The sequence below is a fragment of the Zalophus californianus genome, chromosome 3 (genome assembly GCF_009762305.2).
Source record: "Zalophus californianus isolate mZalCal1 chromosome 3, mZalCal1.pri.v2, whole genome shotgun sequence".
Lineage (NCBI taxonomy): Eukaryota > Metazoa > Chordata > Mammalia > Carnivora > Otariidae > Zalophus > Zalophus californianus.
In genome coordinates, this window is record NC_045597.1 from 164965777 (window position 1) to 164979210 (window position 13434).

At 38.4% G+C, this 13434-nt stretch overlaps 1 protein-coding gene across 15 annotated transcripts in view; it reads left to right on the forward strand.

Annotated features, from left to right (window-relative positions):
* PARD3B (par-3 family cell polarity regulator beta) overlaps window positions 1-13434 on the forward strand; it is a 1014396-nt gene that overhangs the window by 815303 nt on the left and 185659 nt on the right. For all 15 annotated transcript variants that reach the window (XR_003519077.1, XM_027589187.1, XM_027589179.1 and 12 more), the window contains one exon: window positions 4568-4678. Coding sequence is in view for 14 of the 15 variants with exons in the window: in XM_027589187.1 (XP_027444988.1) it covers window positions 4568-4678 (111 nt within the window). In the remaining variant the exon portion in view is untranslated. The remainder of the gene's footprint in view (window positions 1-4567; window positions 4679-13434) is intronic.

The following is a 13434-nucleotide window of genomic DNA, read 5'->3' on the forward strand; positions in this document are numbered from 1 at the left end:
TGACTTTTCTCACAAAAATAACTAATGGAGAGATGACTCAGTGTCTTTGAACCTCCCCAACTCCTCTTTCTCTATGTCTGTGAAAGTAAGAAAGGCTGGGAAGTGACCCCCAAACAGGCTGACATGGGAAGGAGAACAAGGCATACACAGTTCACCAAATTGATGTTTTTCCCCCAGCTCCCCCCACCCTCCCATCACGGCAGCTACTACCACTGGTAATTAAGTTGTCTGATTGCAAGATTGGAAAAAAGAATTCAGTGTGTTAATAAATAAGAGCAATTAACTTCTCTGGGTCTCAATTTCCTCGTCTTAACAATGTGGGAGTCCTTTTGAAGATTATTGTTTTATAATTCTGTTCTTGAACCTACCCAGACTTTACAAAATAAGGTAATTTGTGACTGTTCTCTCTGTCTAATGAAATAAATTTCATAGCTATTTCTGCCCTCCTTCTTGGAAAGTTTAATAAATGATCATGAAGTTTAAATCAAAACATTTATATTATTTGTGGAATTGGTTGATTTGACTATTATTGATGGTTCTTGCTAAGAAGAAAATGCTTTGCAGAATTTACTTACAACTAACCTTTATCAGACATATTCCACTGTGATGAAAGCACAAGAAGCTGTTTTTGAACCGCAGTACGAGGGAAATATTTTAGCAACAGGAAGAAAAAACAATTCATTGGTTGTGGTAATAAAGATCAGGGTAGACGCAGGTATAGGTTAGTTTAGCCCTTCAAAAACAAGACTTCCTTCATCTCAGAAAATCCAAACCTTCAAATTTAGAAGAAATATTTGGGACATAGAAGAAAAACATGTTTAATATCTATGGAATTCTTGGCAACCTTTTTGCCCTCTTCAACTTCCTGAAGCATTATTCTATCCTCACTCCCCACAATTTTGATTTTTTTTGGCCCAATTTTACTATATTTAGTGACATTTTGAGGGAAAATTATTTCTTTAACTGATGCATGTAAAGAAACTTAGACTCTTCTACATGCGTCTGAAAAGCTAAAGAATGTACACAGGAAAACACACATTATTTATATATCTGCTGCTTTGTAGGTTAAAGAGAGATCTTAACTATGTCAACAAATCTGAATTATATTTGGAAGTTGGTGATCTTATATTTGGTCAGTATTTTTTCTCTTCCCTAGTCTATAAATGACACTAGGTCATTTCTTCAGTGGGAGAGAAGACTAGATTAGGAAAGAGAAGGGGGACCAGGAAAAAAAAAGGCTGGGGATGGTGGAGTGAAAACTCATAGTTGATTCACTAAAATCCCTAAATTAAACTGGATACGGCAAAAGAATTGCAGTAGAAGCAAAGGCAGATGGTGAGTTGGCAATGGGGAGGAAAGAGAAAGTTCATGAGCAAGGATTTGCTCATTGAAATTGTAAATTGAAAAATTTACAGCAGAGTCAAGACTGGGAGAGGCTTCTGAGGAAAGCAGGGTACTTTGAACTCTGGTAACAACAGAAATATGGGTATTAGCAATAAGGTCTTCCATGTGTGATACCCAGTGCTGCCATGTGACCAACAACCTCTGCTTTGGATTGAAACACAATCCTAAAAGGACAAATATTTACTCATTTTTACAAAATCTGAAAAAGACAGGGGTTTCAAACTTACGAGTCAGGTCTTCAGGTGAGGAGATTCTGACTCGCTGCGTATGTTGGGAGGTGGGGACAGGGACAGGGATGAGGGGTGGGCAGTCAGTCTGATCATGTGTAGGGTCCTCAGGTTGGATGGATGGTTGGATACACAGATGGATACATAGATAGTTACAGAGGTAGAGTAAGCAAGCTAAAGACATACACACATAAACACAGAAGTAAAATTTGCAGCTATTTAATAAGAAACAGGGGATAAATGGGGTTTCCATAGCTTGACAAGAATCTTTAACTTAATTGAAGAATATGCATAATTGAGTGACTTTTTCCTAACGGTTATTAGGAGAGCATCAAGTTACTTTCCTTCTTCATGGGTGTTGATACCAAGACCATAGGGGATTGCTTCTGAAGAAAATACCTGTTGGAGAAAATGCCTGTTTTTTAAGAATGTGTCCTAGTAATAACCACAGCTTTTTTATTATTATTTCAAATGTGCAGTTTTATTTTCCTAACAGTGCTAAGGAAACACAGTGCTCTTTTAAAGTATTGTAATTGCAGGAAATCCTAGTGCATTGTTGGTCCGAATGCAAACTGGTGCAGCCAATATGGAAAACAGCATGGAGGCTCCTCAAAAAATTAAAAATGGATTCAGATGACCAACAGACATATAAAAAGATGCTCAACATCACTGATCATCAGGAAAACACAAATCAAAACCACAATGAGGTATCACCTCACACCAGTTGAATGGCTAAAATCAACAGCGCAAAAAACAGCAGGTGTTGGCAAGGACATGGAGAGAAAGGAACCGTGTGCACTGTGGAGAATGCAAGCTGGTGCAGCCACTGTGGGAAACAGCATGAAGGTTCCTCAGAAAGTTAAAAATAGAGCCACCCTAGGATCCAGCAATTGCACTACTGGGTATTTACCCAAAAAGCACAAAAATACTAATTCAAAGGGATTGATGTTTATAGCAGCATTATCTACAATAGCCAAATTATGGAAACAGCCCAAGTGTCTCTTGACTGATGCGTGGGTAAAGATGTGATAGATATAGATATACACACAATGGAATATTCCTCAGCCATAAAAAAAGGAATGCAATCTTGCCGTTTGCAATGACGTGGGTGGAGCTAGAGAATATCATGCTAAGCGAAGTCAGTCAGAGAAAGACAAATACCATGTGATTTCACTCATATGTGGAATTTAAGAAACAAAGCAAACAAAGAGGAAGGCAAGCTAAGAAACAGATTCTTAACTATAGAGAACAAACCGATGGTTACCGGAGGGGACGTGGGTGGGCGGGATGAGTGAAGTAGGTGATGGGGATGCAGGAGCGCACTTGCTGTGATGAGCACTGGGTGATGTATGGAATTGTAAAATCACTGTATGGTACACCTGAAACTAATATTACACTGTACGTTAACTAATTGGAATTTAAATAAAAACTTTTTAGAAAATGGAACTATCCTATGATCCAGCAATTCTACTTCTGCGTATACATCCAAAGGAATTGAGTTCAGGATCCCACAGAGATATCTCTACTCCCATGTTCATTGCAGCATTACTTACAATAGCCAAGATATGGAAACATTCTAATTGTCCATCAATAGATGAATGGATTAAGAAGATGCATTGTGTGTGTGTGTGTGTACACACATATACATGTATATATGCATATACATATACGCTGTGGAATCTGAAAAAGACAAACTCGGAGAAACAGTAGAGTGGTGGTTATCAGGGGTTGGGCAGACGGGAAATTGAGGGGCTTTTGGTCAAAGGGTAAAGACTTCCAGTTATAAGATTAACAAGTTTGGGATCTAATGTACAGCATGGTGATGATAGCTAATAAAAATGTATCCTATATTTGAATGTTACTAAGAGTAAATCTTAAATGCTCTCACCACAAAAAAGAAATAGTGACTACTGATGGGATGAACTTGGTAGCTAATACTATGGTGGGAATCATTTTGCAACTTAGAAATGTATCAAATCAGTAGTTGTACACATTACATTTACACAAGGTTACTTGTCCATCATATCTCCATAAAGCTGCAGGAAAAAAATAATGTATCATAATTGCCACTGTGCCCAATTAGCTACAAATATGCCAGGCACCGAGGGAGCTGAGAACGCACAAGCCCGAGGCTGACTTAGGAAGATGGGGCTACCTGCAAGAGTGAAGGTGGTGTGAAGGAGAGAGGGCACTATAGGAGACAACCCAAGTTCTAATCCCAGCCCTTCCCTGAACTTGTTGGGTTATCAAGGCCCAAAGTCTCATGTGCAAAATGAGAATAGTGTATGTTTGGCGAGGTCCCTTGAAGCACTATCATTATCAAGTCCCGGGAGTTTAACTTCAAAGGTCAATGTCACTTGCAGCTCTGGAGGCCTGTTTAGAGGAGTTTGGTCAGTTTTTAGTTATATATTAATGGTAACCTTTCAGTTCTTTCATTTCTAGTGAACTAATGGTTTGAGAGTTTTACTCTTTAACCGCATGACTTTGCATGTTGCACAATCGATATCTCAGTGGAAAGATGGAAGGAAAGAAGGAAGAGAGGAAAACGAGAGGAATTTAGTGACTATTAGTTTTGCCCTTTCAGTCTCTTATTTTACTTCATTTTATGCAAAATGATCTTGTACTACTTAGAATAAAGACTTATGGTTTGATGAGTTCAGCTCATAAATAACATGGTTATTGTTTTTTGTGTGTTTTTTTTAAGATTTTATGTATTTATTTGACAGAGAGAAATAGCAAGAGCAGGAACACAAGCAGGGGGAGTGGGAGAGGGAGAAGCAGGCTCCCCACCAAGCAGGGAGCCCGATGCGCGGCTCGATCCCAGGACCCTGGGACCATGACCTGAGCCAAAGGCAGACGCTTAACGACGGAGCCACCCAGGCGCCCCAAGAACATGGTTATTGTTAACAGCCATCTCCTCCTTCATGTTTTTCTAGATTTGGAAAGAAGAAAGATGACAGAGGTGGCAAGGCTGAGCAGAAGGGCGCTCTGAAGCATGGCGGCCTAAGGGAAGAAGAGCTGGAAAAAATGAAAGAAGAACGTGAAAGGTGAGCAAAAATGCTGAGCTCCTTATTTTGTTAGGGTCCATGGCCCATGTTAAATTGGGTTGTTGCATCCATGAACCTGGAGAAATTTTATTTTAAGAAGCATAGCATTTCATACAGAAGAAAAGGTACCTGATATAAAAAGGAACCTGCCTTTCTGGGGAATTTTTATTATATTTGGAGAAGAAATTAACTTTATGTTTTTATTAGATCAGTACTTATAATTCCAATATATGCTATCCCAGTTTCGACTATATCCGTGTATATTTTCCCTATGGTTTAAACAATGAGTTTTTTTTTTTTTTTAATAAAAAGGTCATTTTAATGTTGATGTTTAGAACTATCAGATTTCCATAGTCTGTTCCTAATTTCTGTCAAGCTGTTGTATGCCTTCTTAATTTTATTCTGCTAAATCCATTTGGGGGGTGTAATTTGAGAAGGCCATGTCCTTCATTTTTAAAAAGCCCGTGTCTTTTATTAGGCTATCAGCAAGTTGCAAAGTATGTCGCCCATCTGTTAAAGGGCCGGTTTCATTTACTGAAATAATGACAGTTTGCAAGGGCTGAATTCTCCTGTTTGAGGAGCTTCATGTTCCATTTGGACAAGAGGCCCTTCACTTATCTTTGAGGTTAACTCTGGCACTTACCCCAAGTCGATGTGTAAATGTCTGATTTTGAAACATGTAATTGAATATTCATATTTCTCCTGAAAGTGCTTCACCTTCGCAACTAAATGGAGCTTGGAGAAAGACTGAGATTATGACAAAACTAGCGTATCATTTTAAGTACTTGATTCTGACTTCACCATGCATGAAGTCACATTTGTCCAACTTGTCACTTGCTTAATAGTAACTATAGTCCTTATAGTTTTTAGAGTCTGTTCTTGTACTTATTTTAATACTCTAGTAATGTGTACCAAGAAAATCATACCCGTTCATCCTGTTTTCTAGCACAGAGCAGGCTGAATATCTACTGTTAACCTTTGACTCCTGTCTTGTAGTCTATTCCCATCGAGAAGGCTGACTTTATCAGTAGCAACGAAAGAAACCCCATTTAGTCCTTTCTCATTTTAAAGAGGTTGATAAGCTCTAGGTTCCAGGGTCAGTGGAGCAGTTAGAAGGAAATCAAGTGCTTAATGTTGTTGTTGACTATTCACCTGACAGAGCTGCCCCCAAAACAGGGAAGATGATTCTCCATCATAGCCCAAGATTCAGTAATCCTGTAATGTAAAATGTAATTCAGGCGAAGATTTTAATGCGTATATTGGCAAAGACATCCGTGTGGTGAGCCCACGTCATAGATCTTTGCTGCTTCCCTGACTTCACTTACTGAGGCAGCACAGCCTTGCCTCGTCTTCCGGAAACTGGTCTGTTTCCTGGAATGCAGACTTCACATTTTTTGTAGCTCAATACTTGCTTGGGGTTGGGAGGCTTTCCTCTTAGTAGCTAGGGAACTGTGTGCCAGCTAGAAAATTGATAACTCATAAAATAAGGTGGGTTGTCTTTAAGCAAGAGTTCATTTCCTTTCTGGTGTTGCCTTAAGGAAGCAGGTGCCTGAGGGAGTTTTGTTCTTAAAAGCAGGGCTGTAAATTCACCTCCGCTGGCTATATAGGCTTCAGGTCCAATTTTCTTAAAATATGTCTGGTCAAAATATTGAAAGAACTGTACTATTAGCCTCTACTTAGGCCACTTCCCACACATGAACACGTAAAACACATCTGAGACAGGTTTCCTAGAGACAATGTTGTCTCAATCCTGTGAGAGAGGAAGAAGCTGGAGGAGTTGATTTTATGGTTGGGTGCTCTAGAATTAATGACCAAGAGCATTTCAGCAGCTCAGGAGCAGAGGGCCACGGAGGGTAGAGGTGGAGACTCAGCATTTGGCATTCCTCCCAAACCTAGAGTTCCATTTCTTGGCTCTCCGCCATCCATAGGAAACCAGCTCACAACCCTTAAAGAACTCAGTGAGTGCATCACTTTGTGACATGGCCATGGGAAAAAAATAGAATAAAATAAGAAACAGTGTATAAAAGTTCACCAAGTGGTCTTTTTTTCTAATGCCTTTAGAATTTGTTACCTTAAGGTGATTCAAGCTCTCCTATTGCTTATTTGTTTCATCCTAGCTGTCACAGATATAATAGCGATTCATTCACTTATCCCTTCTTCAAAGGATTTAAAGTACTTAAATAAAATATATTGTATAGTGCCGGAGCCAGCTTGTATCAGCTTGTGAGGAGAATTTTGGGAGCCGGTTGTTAAACCACTGGTGGCTTGACATTGGTCATGGTGGGAGTATTTACACCATAGAAATGGGCAAATGCAGTAAGTTGAGTTTGTTTTTTCAAAAAGCCGGTTGATCAACATACCACTGAGGGTTTACAACAACTCTATTTGGTGTGTAACCAGGAAGAAATTATCCAAAATAAAGGCTAAATAAAGATTCATCCAAGTCAAACCATATGACTTCCTCTGTGTTTTTCAAAGTGTAGTCCATAGACCACCTGTATCAAAATGAATCACATGGAGAGCTTGTTGAAAGTAAGCTCGAGTCCCACACCAGACTTGCAGAATCAGAATCTTGGGATTTGGAGCCCAGGAATCTGTATTTAATAGGCAAGCCCAACATAATTCTTCAGTATTTTAAACTGAGAACCCTTGACCTGAGGGACAGGATTTGGTTGGAACATTGAACAGTCCTTATCCTATGAAAAATGACACACAGATTTTTTTTTTCCCAAGAGCATTGAATAAGCCGGTCTAAAAATATTGTCATCTTTCTCATGTGCCCTCTCTGAAGTAGCCTACCTTACTGGCATATTTTTTTGCCAACAAGAAAGAAACCCTTGCCAGTGCTTACCCACCTAAGAGTATTTGGATTGCTTACCCCCAGTACAACCCATGCACACAAAACTTACAAATACAGTGAGTTCATTAAGAAGATTTTGGAGACATAAAAAAGCATAAAGAAGACTAACCTGATCATGCATAATTCCATAACAATTATTAATATTTTTATGATCTTTTTACTATGTGTATATTTTCTTTGAAACTTGATATCCATCCTGCATATATAATGTCTCACTTTTTCAGCAGCACTATGGTGTGAGCATTTCCCCATGTCATTAATGTTTTGAAAATATGCCATTTTGATGACTGTCTAATATTCTGCAAGATCAGTATACTATGGTATACTTATCTTCTGTTGTCAAACATTTAGTCTGTTTCCATTTTTCACTCTTTCAAATAATACTTTGATGAGCATCCAGATATAAAAGTCCTGATAGATGACCTCTTAAATCATATAGTTCCTGTTAGAAGGTTCAATTTCCTTGTAACTGTTTTACCCGAGGATTAATTTAACCTCAACTCCAAATTTTAGGATTATCCCTCTTCATTGCTCGCTTTATTTTTCTTATGATTTCCATATCTCATTTTAATGTATCTACATATTTAACTCCTGATGAGGAATTGTTGTGGCGCTATATATGAATAACGTGTTCATAGCTATAGCTATGAAAAGGTCAAAAAAAAAAAAAAAGCCATAAGAATTATGGAATTATGGGGCACTGAGGTGGCTCAGTCGTTAAGTGTCTGCCTTCGGCCCAGGTCATGATCCCAGGGTCCTGGGATCGAGCCCCGCATCAGGCTCCCTGCTCGGCAGGAAGCCTGCTTCTCCCTCTCCCACTCCCCCTGCTTGTGTTCCCTCTCTCGCTGTGTCTCTCTCTGTCAATTACATAAATAAAATCTTAAAAAGAATTATGGAATTATAAGATTAAACTGGAGGAATGCAGAGCCCTCCAGTGGTTCTCAGGGAGGGACAATTTTGCTACCAAAGAAACATTTGGCTGTATCTGGAGACATTTTTTATTGTCACAACTTCGAAGGAGGAACAAGCAAAGGAAGGGAATTGCCAGGTGCTCGGTAGAGGCCAGGAATGCAGCCAGACCATTTACAACGCATGAGATACTCCTGTCCCCTAACAGTGAGTCATCTCACTCAAACTGTCAACAGTGTGTAGGCTGAAAACCCCTGTTTTAGCCTCTGGACTTCACAAGTAAGTGTACTCTCCTGGACATTAGAAGCTCCTTGTCTCATGATACCCTGTGGATAACGCAGAAAAATGTACACCAGATGACATAACCATAGAAGGATTATTAGCTATTCAAGAAACTGTACCCAAAGCTTGCCAATGAATAGTCCATCAATATAAACTTGTGAGAAAGAGTTTTGCTTCAAAATTTATTTTTAACTCTGGCCTACTGAGCATTGGCATCAGTGCTGTTGATCAGATTGTGAATGCCAAAAATCTGCAGCGGTTGATAATGTGTTGATGACAGAATCATCTGGAACAATGGATTGAATCAAACATAAAGAAACTTAATAGGAATATATGTAAAGTCTTGATTTTAGGTCCAAAACCGAACTGTACAAACACAGGATGTGGAAGGTTTGACTTAATACCAAATATATGAAAAAACTGCCTGATGGTTTTAGTTGAGGGTAAAGTTTAGCATGAGTCAACATGGGGATGTGCCTGCCAAAAACTTAATCCAGTCCTAGGCTACATTACTGGAAGTTCATGTGCAAAATGAAGGAAGAAACAATAATTCCTGCTTTGTACTACTCTGACCACACTTCAAATATCCCATTGCCTTTCTCACACACACAGAATAGCACCAACTAAATCCTGTCTTTTGAAAAATGTTGAAGGACTTGGGCATACATAGTCTTAGAGGTAAGACTTAGTTGATGTCACATGATCAAAGAACTTTCACATAAAAGAGGAATTAAATGCATTTTATAGCATCTATTCTTTCTCTCTCTTTGCTTGTTCATCCATTCATTTATTTTCTTGAAGATACTAATGGGGAGTCATTTTAAGAGAGGTAGTCTTCAGCTAAATAGAAGGGAAAACATCCTAACAATTAGAATGTCACATGAGAGTGAGTTTGTGGACACTGAAAAATGTCTAATAAGAAGCTGATGATCACAATGAGAAAGGATTAGTGCATCAGGAAAGTATTGGACTAGATCAGAGTTTCATCAGCTTCAGTCATTGATATATTACTTTCGTTGTCTTATTTGTATTTATATATTCAAATAAGTAAAATATAGATGCAAAACCACAGAAGTTAATGTAATTATCTACATTCAGCCACATATCACCTAAAATCATGTTGTGTATCACTAATGCTGCATTTGTCCTTAGGGGATCTCTATGGTTTTCCCCAGATCTCAGAGTCTAAGAAATAAATATGTTCAAGTATAGAAGCATTTATTTTGAATTGCCTAGAACGGCCTTTCTTGAACTCGCCATAGTATTGCTTCATGGTAGTATATGCCCTATTCTTATCTGAGTGGAGAAGCCCAAGTTTCTTGCTCAAAATTGCATGCAAGGCTTTTCTTAGTCTCATATTTGATTTCCTGAGCTGAGCACGTGTCTGCTCCTGACACAAGTCAAACAGCCCATTGCAGCAAAGCCCTGTTTTAAATAAACTCATCATTTTGTTCATGCTTCAGTGAGATTGGCCATAATAAAACATTAGTTCCAAATGCCTATATCCATTGCTAGAAGGATGAATCCGATATTATATTCAAAGACTATTTCCCCTAGAATTTTTTAATCAAGCTAAATTAAATTAACATTTTCCAAACATTCTGATTATATAAATTAGTATGGTGAGCTGAAAGCAAGAGATTGTCTTAACAAATCAGTAAACGTGTTGTTGTTAATTCTAAGACTTTAACTCACGTGTGTAACTGGCTCCAAAGTGTGAAATTAACCAGATTCTTGTACCTCCAAAGAACCTAACTGCATGCATGTTGTACTTGTATTGTTAATACCTTCTCAGAAGTCAGTGGAGATTGGTTAAAGAAAAGTAAGTGTCCCCCTCATTTATTTAGGATTACTGTACTGAGGGAAACATCTCCATTGACACCAAAAGGCTGTCTCCCATTAAAGTCCCATATTACTGACCCTGAAATGAAATTTTGCTAAATGAAACTGCCTCCTAAATAGGGGAGGGCAGGTGTAGTTCAATAACATATGAGTTTGTGCTCTAAGATCTTGTATTACTCTTATACCATGTCAGAGTTTATTTTGCAAGGGAGCTCATTTGCTGTGTGAATGAAACGTGTTTTTGTAGATCTTATTAGAATCTTAGCAGGATAAATGAGGAGATGAGGGGCAAAGAGGCAGCCTCCCCGCTTCAGGATTGAGGAGCATGAAAACATATGGCTCTTGTTTTCAACAACTGGCCTGCTCGGAATGCCTAAGTGAGAGTGGGACTGAGATTGAGGCAAGCTGATCAGTTTCAGTGTCTGACTTGAGGGCTCTTAGTTTTCTTGCCTTCAGGAAGCCTTCCAAGAGCTGCAGAGGCTTCTCCTTTGCCTTATCAGCTGAGCTGCTTGTGGCCCGTTCCCTTAGTTTAAATCAATACATGTGTTTTTGATATTTGGCAAACCAAGATTTAATTATGCAGCTGCAAGTTCCCCACATAAACGAAATTCATCTTACAGAAATAAAAACATTCAGAAACCATTTATAGTTTCAGAATACAAGTGGGTGAAAATCTATTCCCAACCTCTCAGCATTTTATTTAATTATGGGAGATTTTTACGTTACTGGAAATTGAAATGAAAACCAGAATAAGGCTAGAGTTTGTCCAGCATATGTTCATCCTGGGAAATGAGGATGCTTACTGTATTCTAAGAAGGGAAAGGAAAGTCGGTTCTGAATTAATATTTTAGCTGTACCCTACATAAATAGGGCACTCCTAAATACATAGAGTGACAAATGATAGGATTGTCATTATCGTATCCTAAAAAGAGTGCATATTTTATTAAAGAACCAGAAGGTTGTTTTCTTTAATTTGCCAAGAGACTCTCTATAATTAATTATTTACTGAACTTAAACTTTGGCACTATTTAAACTGTTGAAAACACCCATGTTTTGGCATGATTACATACAAATGATTAATTCAGCATGGTTTTACTCCTCACTGAATATCCCTGTCTTTTGCAGTAGAATTTGCTAGGTCCTGTGGTGTGGGCAAAATAAAATGTTGGAATGGTTCCCAGTCTTAATAGTCCCAATTTATTATTACCACTGAACCCTCGTCAGATCATGGACTGGATTAGATCCCAGTTTTTCAAAATGCCCCAATTTATGGCTCTCTTAGAATCCTGATAAAACTGTGTATTTGAATAAGGCTTTGGTTGGCTAAAAGAGATCCAGTTAATTACTTTTAGATTCTTATTAGATCATCACTGCATGGAAGTTATGAAAAATGTTACTAGATGGTTGTTTCCCAGGACAAGGTCATGTTCTCATTTTAGGCCAACAGAAAGAAGCTGTCAGATTTTTGTTTTTCATAGTACTAATCATCTCAGTAAATGAAAAGAGATTTGCCGTATACCAGTAATTACTATTGATGCTTGTGTTGGGGTAAGGATCACCTCTCTTCCTAGAATAAGAATTAAAAACAGAGGGGTGGGACATGAGGGGGGAAGGCACACCATCCACCCCTCATTCAGTGTCCATCTTTCCAAATTTTCCTTTTATTTAGAGGGATGAGGGAATGAGACCCAGGGGAGATGCAGGTGGCTTTAATATACATACATTTATTTGATCTTTGTAACATTCATCTTCTCAGAACGCTTGTGGTCACCGGCAAAATTTGGCACATTACTGTATTCCAATAGACAAGAGATAGGAACACCTAAATCCTGATGCCATGCCAGCATTTTTTATGAGCCAAAATCCTTTTATGGAATTTGAATCAATGTTAGAAGTGCTGTATTAGCAACTACTTGTCAGCCGAGCCGAATTAATACGTAAAATGAAATCACTTGACTGGCATGCTTTCCAAGAGTCGTTTAGACAAACTTCTAAGATTAAAGTACACCAGCTCTTTAAAAAGGTGTTTTAAAAGGATACTCTTATATTTAAGCACCCTGGAGTGACATATTATATTATTGCATTCAATTGCAGTGCTGTTGAAATACATTCAGTCAAGGAATTATCCTAACCTCCCCACAGTGATGCCATTGAAATGTTTAGAATGCCTAGTCTGATAAACACTTGGAAAGAAGCTCTAAATTCGGTTGATCTGGATGTTTGGCCTTAATATATGCATAAAAATATATTCAACATAATAAAAAAAAACTTTGGTAATTCACTGGATTTATGCCGATCAGAGATATAGATATACTTGGTTCAATGGAACTTACATGCCATGGAAAAAGAACTTGAAGAGAGCATTTTCTAGGAAGGGTTTGGTGACTGTAACTAAGCGGAAGGCCATTTGGTGGTTGGAACTTAGGAATGAGGGTGCCATTTCCATTCTATCAGTTGTTTTCATGGAGGCTTTGCATACCTCACTTTGAGGATGAATTGTTAAAGTCCCTCTTTTTATCACCATGAAAGGAGATGGTAAGAATGATACTTCAAGGCCTCAGTGTTATGCGTTTTGTTGGGTTAGAATTCTTCTCAATTGCTGTTTTCTCAGAGGAAAACAATTGGATAAATAAAAGTTTACTGAATCCAGAATATCTGCTGTGGGCCAGTTTGGGGCCGGACGGTGTACAAGCAAAGTTAATTCTCTAAAAGTGCTGTGAAAAATGTGGACAAATTAAACTCATAAATCCAATAGCATTTTCCAGAATTTCTAAAGTATCTCATCTTTATTTCATGTTTTGACATACGCTATGTTGTATCCTGCTTTGGAAAGCATCCATGACAACACATCTACTCTGGAGCC